This window comes from Gavialis gangeticus, unplaced genomic scaffold (genome assembly GCF_001723915.1).
Source record: "Gavialis gangeticus isolate Ggan-Ray unplaced genomic scaffold, GavGan_comp1, whole genome shotgun sequence".
In the NCBI taxonomy this organism is placed as follows: Eukaryota; Metazoa; Chordata; order Crocodylia; family Gavialidae; genus Gavialis; species Gavialis gangeticus.
Window position 1 is genome coordinate 60449281 of NW_017729033.1, and position 9803 is coordinate 60459083.

The 9803-nt window shown below is 40.1% G+C and overlaps 1 protein-coding gene across 1 annotated transcript in view; it reads right to left on the reverse strand.

Moving 5' to 3' along the window:
* Positions 1-27: 27 nt before the first annotated feature.
* Positions 28-9803, reverse strand: part of UGDH (UDP-glucose 6-dehydrogenase) — a 45162-nt gene continuing 35386 nt past the window's right edge. Inside the window, exons 8-12 of the mRNA XM_019526354.1 lie at positions 7911-8041; positions 6640-6773; positions 5312-5403; positions 5114-5224; positions 28-1297 (exon numbers count right to left, since the gene is read on the reverse strand). Coding sequence (XP_019381899.1) covers positions 1187-1297; positions 5114-5224; positions 5312-5403; positions 6640-6773; positions 7911-8041 — 579 coding nt within the window. The 3' untranslated portion in view covers positions 28-1186. The remainder of the gene's footprint in view (positions 1298-5113; positions 5225-5311; positions 5404-6639; positions 6774-7910; positions 8042-9803) is intronic.

Genomic DNA, 9803 nt, shown 5'->3' on the forward strand with positions numbered 1-9803 from the left:
AGTTGGTCACACAACAAATGCAATGCAAACTTTTTGACTAGAAAAGCATTTAATAATTCTGGTCCACTAGGACAAAGTAACAAGTAGAAACAAATATCAAGGGCACACATGGAGTTAAGCCTGGTAATCAAAATGAGGTAGCAAGCTGATTGCTTTATGGTTTCAAATACTTCAAGATCAAGAGAATTCAGGTAGATGCAGAAGTGGAAGGTCTTCTTCTAGTTCAAGTATGGCAGCAGGAGAGAGAAGAGAACCAGCAATCATCCAGCTCCTTGTCAGCATTTGCTTCACTCAGGTTTAAGCTTTTTCATTTAGACTTATGTTGGTTAAACATAAATGAAGGAGGAGGATTTTACTGAAAACAATTCTTAAATCCAATGCTTGAAACAGGAGGAAAAAGGAAAAAAAAAAAACTGCTCCCCTGGTAAAGCAATGAGATAGTACCACTGTATCTTGTCGGAAGAAGTCTAATTAAATCCATAATTTACAATTAAAAATAGATAATGCATTGTATACATGACAAAGCCAAGATAATTAGGCAATCAGTAATGACTTGGCAGGTTTAAACAGACTATTGTTACAAACTCAAAGAATTAAGAACAAACAAGGATCTGGCTCCCTAACACTATAAAAAAATATTCATATTGCATTTGAGCCCAGAAATCCCAGTTGATCTCAGCTTCATTGTTAAAAATCAGGTCTCTATTTTGTTGAAGTACCTGACCCAACTCCAATTAAAGTAGTTTTGGGTTTGTACACTGACTTCAGCGGAAGTTTGTTAATTGACCAAAATGACAATATTCATCTGAGTCAGATTATCATAATCAAAACCAATGAAATTGACCACCTTTATTGGGCAGAAGGAAGAAGAGAACGATTCTGTTCACTCCTTGTCCTTTGCATAATCTGTAAAATGTAAAGTGCACCTTCTGAACATTTCTAAAGCAGACAGGTTAATTTTCAGAAAAACATGATTGATTACTAAAACTGCTTAGGACTGTACCATCTTCGATAACTGAGTTACATATTATAAAAAATAGAGATTAAAAATAGATTGTGGATTCACATGTACCACAGTTACCATCATGTCTAGTGTAAAATCATTTGTAGTTTAAAGAAAAAAAAAAAAATCATCAGAATGGTTTAGTTTAAAAGTGGAGGTCCACAGAGTCCCTGTCAAAAAACATTATACTCTGGGTTTTTTGACAGGTGGGTCCTGAAGACTGAACTTTGGAATTTCACATGAAGGAGCAAAAGGAATTCTTTTTGCTGAAACTTTCTTCCCAATTGTTTCAATCTGAAAGACGAAATCATATTTGGCAGGTTAGCATGACAAAGTATGCTATATTAAACTTCTGTTTGAAAAAAAAAAAAAAAAAACTAGTTTTTTTTTTTTTTTTTAAAAAAAAAAAAAAAAAGACTAGCTTATTTATTTTAACATTACTACAAAGCTAAGAGGATCCAGTTTGTTTCAACTAGTCAAACAAAATTATATGGGAAGTTTCTATGCACAAACCAGGTATTGCCATTTCCACATAACGAGCCTGATCTTTCTTTCATTTCTGTCTGTCTAGCTACACTGGCTTCAGCTACTCCCAGTCTAACCTAGTAGAAGCAAGTAGAAAAACAGGCCCAGCGAATTCAGCTCACCAGCAAAACAATTAAAAGACCCAGGCATTGAACGAGTAAAGCTGTACCTCCTGTCTTGACTGAGATCTGGTATGTTGCCTAAACTTTCAAAATAAAACTGTGCACATACAAACAATGGTTTATTCCTCAAGGCCCCTGGAAGACCTGTTTGCTTAAAAAATTAAATCATGCAATAAATTGTAACATACCACACATACAAGCAAGTTATTGTGGGGAAAAAAAGTGGCAAGCCACCCAGAAAGAGGTTACTGGTTCAACTCTGGCTAGTTTGTATTCTGCTTTATATTGAGCATGTGGTATATACTCAGCTCTCCCTCCCCTATTCCAAGGGATAGAGAGCATCAAGCTCCCTGACAGCACCTCCCCCCAACAGCAGTTACCCGTCAGGAGGTTTGCAGGCAGTCCTGTCCTGGTTTCTCTCTGCAGCAACCAGGAAAGGGCTGCCACCAGCAGAAGCATTCCTAGGCTGGGAATCTGGCACCCCCTGTTCTCCCAAGTAGCAACACTGGGATTCCCAGGTCTGAGTTACAGGTAAACCCTTGAAAGTTCCCAATACCTGAGAATGCAGAACTAGATGGGGCAGCTGTGTCCCAGTTGCAGAGGCAGCCCCATGTTTGGGACAGCTGTGTTCCACCCCCCGCCTCCCCTCATTAAAAACCCAGTATTGGGAAACCGATCTAAAGGTCCAGAAGCCAGCAAGATGAAATGGTGCTGTGGGAATCAGGGCTTCTGGTGTTGGTTCCTGATGCTACAATTGAAGGTCTGGGCATGAATGAAGACCAGGATTGGGGATCAGGTCTCTGATCTGGGGCTCCAGATTAGCAGATGCGCAATGGGATCCAAAAAGTTTTATCCTGGATCCCAAATACTGCATTACCCATCATGCAGGTCTGGCATGGCAAGGCACAATTTGGGGGATCCAAGGTAAAATTCCTACAGATCCCATCATATAATTAAATTAATGTAAGACATGTGACAAAGGACCAAACAGTGACATGCTAGAGACCTCAAATGATGGATAATTGCATTGGCCACCTAGTTAGCCAGCTAACTGCACTGGGGCACTCACAGAAGCTAAGCTGTTCAGAAAACTAATTTCAGCTTATAAAGCTTGGTTTATAGAGTTTGAGGTCTACTGAGGAAAACATTCATTTAATTGGACTTCTGTTTAGTTCAGATTCAAATGCGAGTACTAAAGAAAATATATTCTTGTGTAGGTTATTCACTCAGATGTAGCAATTCAACAAATCATTCTGTTCCTGCCAGAAGTGTTAGGCACATCTGAAAAACAGATTTATCGATGTTACTGTATGAAGAAGGAATATCCTGATGTAACTTGGATTCTAAAAGAACATCAGTTAACAAGCTGTAAGAAATGAGCAGCCTTAAGATTTTTCTTGACCTCAAGCATCTCTCTCAATAAGAGACTGAGCTCAGCAGGGAACCTGAGGACCTCCTATGTCTCAAGAGAGAGAGAGACTTATAAAGGATGGAAGGCTGGAATACTAACCAAGGAGAAGTACTCAGCACTGGTCTGTACCTGCAGGGAGCGGATCAGGAAAGCCAAGGCTGCAACCAACCTCCATCTGGCTTCATGCATCAAGGATAACAAAAAAAGTCCTTTTTCAGATATACAGGGAGTTGGAAAAAAAGCAAGGGTAACATTGGACCCCTGCTGAACCAAACAGGACAGCTGATAACTGACACCCAGGAAGAGGCCAACCTGCTAAATAGGTACTTTGCGTTGGTCTTTTATCAGTCCAATGGGACAGCCCTGCCTAGCTGGACATGGAACAGCCAGGGTGAGGGTGTATTTATACGTAGCATTGGTGTTGATCCAGTAAAGGATCACCTTGAGAGGCTGGACACTTTCAAGTCAGCTAGTCCTGACAGATTACACCCTAGGGTACTCAAGGAGCTGGCAGGTGTCAGAGCCCAACCATTGGCAAAAATATTCAAAAACAAACAAACAAACAAACAAACAAAAAAACCTCATGGCACTCAGGTGAAGTACCTGAAGACTGGAAGAAGGCCAACGTGGTACCCAACTTCAAGAAAGGGCGGAAAGTAGATACCGGGAATTACAGGCCAATCAGCTTGACCTCAATCCCCTGTAAGATTCTGGAAAAATTATCAAAGAAACCCTTCTTGATAAGCTGGCTGATGGCAACATCGTGAGGGACAGCCAGCATGGGTTTGTTGCAGGTAGGTCTTGCCTGACCAATTTTATCTCCTTCTATGACCAGGTAACATATCACTTGGACAAGGGAGAAGTAATTGACATCATATACCTGGACTTTAACAAAGCCTTTGATCTGGGTGTCCCATGATCTCCTCCTGGAAAAATTGGCCAACTGTGGCATCAGCTACACCATAGTCCGATAGCTGGGAAACTGGCTCCAAGGTCAGACCCAGAGAGTAGTAGTTGATGGAAGTGAATCATTATGGCGCTCCATGACCAGTGGTGTCCCCCAGGGCTCTGTCCTTGGACTGGTTCTCTTTAACATCTTTATCAACGATGTGGATATTGGTGTTAGAAATGCACTGGCCAAGTTTGCTGATAACACTAAACTTTGGGGCATAGCATCCATACCTGAGGATAGGCCAGTGATCCAGGCTGACTTGGATAAATTTAGTAAGTGGGCAGACACAAACCTGATTATGTTCAATACCAAAAAATGTAAGGTACTCCACCTCGTGGGGGAAGGAGGAGGAAACCACAGCATATTTATAGACTCGGTAGTGCTACGCTTGCTAGCACTGCTGCTGAAAGAGACTTGCAGGTCATGACTGACCACAAGATGAACATGAGCCACCAAAGCGATGTCACAGCTGGTAAAGCAAACAAAACCTTGGCTTGCATCTATAGATGCTTCTTAAGTAAATCTCAAGATGTCATCCTCCCACTGTACTCAGCCTTGGTAAGGCCACAGCTGGAGTACTACATCCAATTCTGGGCTACGCAATTCAAGAAGGATTTCAAGAAGCTTGAGAGAGTCCAGAGGAGAGCCACACGCATGATCACACAGCAAGAGAATAGGCCTTATGAAGAGAGGCTGAGAGCCATGGGATTCTTCAGTCCAGAAAAGCACAGGCTCAGGGGGGAGCTGGTGGCTGCTTATCAGTACATAAGGGATGTACATCAGGATCTGGGAGAACATCTGTTCATCAGAGCGCCCCAAGGAAAAAACAAGGATCAACACTCAAACTCCTACAAGACATAAGAAAAAATGTCTTTATGGTCCGAGTCCCCAAGACCTGGAATAGACTCCCTGCAGAAGTGGTGGAGACATCTACTCTGGACTCATTCAAGAAACGCTTGGATGCTTATCTTGCTGGGATCCTTTGACCCTAGCTGACCTTCCTGCCCCTGGGGCAGGGGGCTGGACTTGATGATCTTTAAGGTCCCTTCCAGCCCTAACGTTTATGAAATCGATGAAAAAGGAAAAAAAATGCTCATTACCTGGAAGCCAATGACTTGTAGCTCATTATGAAGATCATCAAGAACTCTTCTACCATCAAAGATGAAAGATGGCTTCAGCATCTTTTTGTGAATGCGCTCATAATTCAGCTCCTGTAGAGGCACCACAGATACTCCATGAAAGTGTCAGAATCCCCCCCCCCCCGGTGTCACATTTTACTTTAAAGCTTGCAGTTTTACCTTGAACATGTCCCACTCAGTGCAGATCACAATGGCATGAGCTCCATCACAGGCTTCATATGGATCTTTACTAATAGTGACCAACCGAGACACTGTAAACAAGGAAGAAAGTGAGAAAATGCCATGTGTACAATAGGAGTGCTTCACAGCATGGCTGTATAAATATAAACACATCAGCAAGCCTCTCCTAGTGTGAACATAAATTAGGCCAGCAAGACTGCATATAGCTTATTCCAGCACCTTGCTACCTCCTTGCACAAAATAAGTAAAACTGGACTTCTGCCAGTGCAGAGGTACACCTATGGGTACACTATGGGCTTTGTTAGCACAGCTATGCTGGAAACAAAAACTACATCTCATCATGTTTCTGGCTGCCTACCTATCCTAGAATACATGTAGGGTAGGCCTGATCAAGCTAATACCAGAGCAAGTTCAAAACCTCACACTTCACCTGGCTAATAAAAGCTGACAGCAAATTGCTGGTGGTGGTTGTATTATGAATCCTTATTTTATAAGTGTATTTGTCTCCTATACTTCAAATAAAGTCATTTAAAAATATAAATAAGCCTAAAATATATCCTAGAAAACAACCACTGTAGCACTACAGATTCTATAATGTAAACCCCCCCACAGCTATTAAGTCAAGTTATTGACATTTACTATGCCTCTCTCGTTAGCCAGAGAGGTTCAAGGGAACTGTAGCAAATCTTTTCTGGGCAGCATTATCCAGACTAAATAGATACCATGTAAGAGAAGTCGATAGAAAAACAGTCTGTTATCCCAAGATCCTTTTCCTTCCTTTTGATTAAGAGGGTGAGGAAGTAAGACAGAACTCTGCACAGCTTTAAAAGTTAATCTTTTGGCAAATGACAATGAACAGATTAGCACAGAAATATGCAAATATGTAAGCACTTTAGCAACTATGAAGAGTGGCTAATTAAAAAAAATCTTAACACTATTTTAAAGAAAATCAGTTCTCTGCTTTGTTGGGTTAAACCAGAACATACCATGGGCCAGCTAAAACCAATTTCTAGGGATATTTATAGATGTGCGTGTGCATCCCCGCACTGAAAAAATGGCAGAAAGGGCACTTTAAAGCTTGTTCGGGCCTTAGTTAGAAAGCCCCCCGCCACCATTTTTCAGAGCAGGGATGCTGATGCATATGATGCTGGAGTATGATCATTACTCTGATCAAGTCTGCTCCAACAGGCAGTAATTACAGAGTATTGGAGCAGCCTTGCTGCAAGTCTATATGCGCCCTAAAAACATCAGATTCGTTCTGGTAACATCCACGAAGCAAGAAGTTATGAAAAGCAAAATTCTCTTACCTTGGTCATCTTCCGAGACGCCTGGATGCGAGAGATCCAGGATGATTTGTTCCCTTGGCACTTTAGGATCATATATATGGAGTTTTGCTCCTTCATCCATTAGATACTTGCTGATGTAGATACTGGAAGACTCTCTAAAAGGAAATAAATGAACCAATTAATAAGCCTTACAAATGTTTGGGTTTATTTTGAACAAAGGCATATACGAACACTTTCAGTTGTATGCTCTTAGAGCTTTTGAACAGGTTTTGCATTGATTACCACATTGCAGCAAAAAAGCAACGTTAGAAAAATGTGGTTTCAAAAGTTAAAAAAACCCCAACAAATAAAAAAACACCCCAACATTAGTTTCTAGTTGCCAGACAAAAAAAATCCATTACAGAGTTTAAAGGATACATTTGTAAGACATACCTTAAACACTGTTTACATCATATTTAGACTGTACCAAGAACACAGTTTAGGTAAGTTGTGTGAACAAGGCCAAGCTCTGCTAGATATTCACAGATTGCAAGACCTGTTTGATCATGCAGGACTCTTCTGCCGAGTCACATCAAACAGATACTAAAATCTCAGGATTATGTATTAGAACAGTTATCGATGATTCATACCAGCAAGGACACCCACTTGGCTCCAAGCAAGCACTAGATGCAATGGGAATGCCTCTTACATTAAAAGGGAATTTGTTGAGGGATTTCATAGACATTAGGGTTGGAAGGGACCTCAGAAGACTATCAAGTCCAGCCCCCTGCCCTAGGTCACAGGAAGTCAGCAGGGGTCATAGGATCCCAGCAAGATGAACATCCAAAATTTCTCTTGGAGGCATGGATGATCCCAACTATAGCTGGAGAGCCATGACAGTGGCTAAGCCTCTTATGGAAATTAATGCCAAGGTGTAGGCTATGTTAATGTTTCCAGCTAGAGGGGCAGAGAAAGTATCTGCATGTTTTATATTAGATAGTTTGCTTTCACTCAGTTCAGTGGGTTTTCTGTCAATGTAAGTATAGTACTTGTGGGTCTTCACCATTGTATTATCCGTGCTCTAGACATATCTGCAAAGCTTTCTAAAAATCTGCTTTAAAAAAAAAACAAAAACAAAACAATTTGGCCTCAGGCATTTAACCCAGAATAAACTAGTTCAGATATAACAGGTAATTTATTTGTTGTCCTTTTCCATGCATACAATTGAAATAATTGTTTAACAACTGTTTTTGCAATGTCGATGGAGCCAATGATAGGTAAGTACTGTTAACAAGACTGATGAATCTCGTTACCTTGTGTCTCCCGTGTCTTTTTTAAATGCAAATCCTAAAATAGCAATCTTCTTGTCAGTGACAGTGTTAAACAAACTGTCAATGATATGGGAAGCAAATCGTCGTCTCTGATAGTCATTCATGTCTATTACCTGGAATTAGGCAAGAGGTGGTGGTAGTAAAGTTAAAATTACTTTTGACAGAAGAAATTTATCATTTCCAATAAATACTAGAGGCTAATAAATACTCAAGGGTAGGAGTAGGCTGTATTTGCCAAGACTCTGCTCTCGATTAGGGGCAAGTTAGAGCCAAACTAGATGGGAATGCAGGTTTTAATATTAACACATTAAAAAAGAATATTTTTACTAAGTAACTTACTAGTAACTGAAGGATCAATCCTCCTAGTTTACTACAGGAGCTGAGAAAAAGGTTTCATCTGGACTATATACAACAGTGGACTTCCCCTCCTCCCACATCCCACAACTGATTTTGTATTCAAAGAAACCACCAAGAGACACATTCTGTCCTCATGGGCAAAAGTTCCACTGAAGATGTTTAAAAAAACAGGTACAAACTTCTTCGCTTAAATTTTAAATGCTACGCTGTAGCTGTTATGCATCTAGTCTTTTATGATCTAGGCTCCCCATAGATCATAATGCATTCTTATATTTAATTTTTTTTTTTAAATGCAGTGTTGCTTTGTTATCCCTTCAAATATTTCCTTAAAACAAAATAAACAGAAACATACAAAAGCACCTAAAGTATTAAATAAGCCTCTTTGGAACAGTATAGTTCTGGGAACTTAAACAAAAAAAAAAAAAAAAAATCAAGGGCATCTCACCCCCAGATGAGAGTAAGCTGTATACTTTGCTCTGTACATACATAGTACTTCTAGTTGATGCTAGAAGTGTCTGAGAGCTATGTCAGTTTCATGAATACTGAAATACATGTCAGTACACAGAGACTGGCTTGAGTTCCAATACTAACAACATCCTTTACATAAAAAGTGGGTCCGAGAATGGCTTTGAAGACTTAACTAGGTTACAGTCTACATGCCTGTTGCACAACTACCTTCACTCCTCCCCATCATACCTTTTATCCTTTGGTCTCTTAAAAAGTATGGGGATTCATTCAGGATTGCTTGCCTCCAATTATAAAGAAAGAAGAACAAGCTCTCTCAGTCTGCAATCAGAGTTTAGCAAGGATCAAATAAAGCAGGCAATCCAACCATAAACTTGAACAGGGTCTTATTTCAACAAGGAAGTCACAGATCTGGAGCAGTGTGAACAGGGGTGTCTGATTTACTTCAGGTATAAACTGTGCAGAAAATAGATGTCATCAGCAACCTAATGTAACTTGTATTGATTTGAGTTTTGGTGAGTGAACCAAGTCATTGATTATATTTCATACATTAAGGGAGAGACATCAGTTGGGGAGACAAAAAAAGTGAGTCAAAAAGATCTGGGGAAAAATGTATTTACAGACAGAAGTGGCCTCGAGTAGCAAGGATTTTAAGGTTCTATTATAGACTTCATTATTTTTCTCAGATTCCAAAACCTTGGCTATTCACAAACTTGTACTGGTTTAATCAAACCACCTATGCAACCACTTATGCAAACACTTAATCTGATTTAAAAGCAGCTTAATTTGGTTATATTAAACTGGTTAAGAAGAGATTTAAGGTAAGCCAATACACGACACACCTTTATCCCAGTATATTTGCACTGGATTTAACAATATCTTTTTCTAAACAAAGATATTTGAACTATACAACTCACTGCGCAATCAGACCTCTACACCAAAATAGGACTCCAAGCTGCTTTTAACTAACACCTTCAACTTGCAGTAATTCAGCTCTCCAAGCTTCTCTTTCTATTTTTTTTTTTTTTTTGGGGGGGGGGGGGGGGGTTTTTT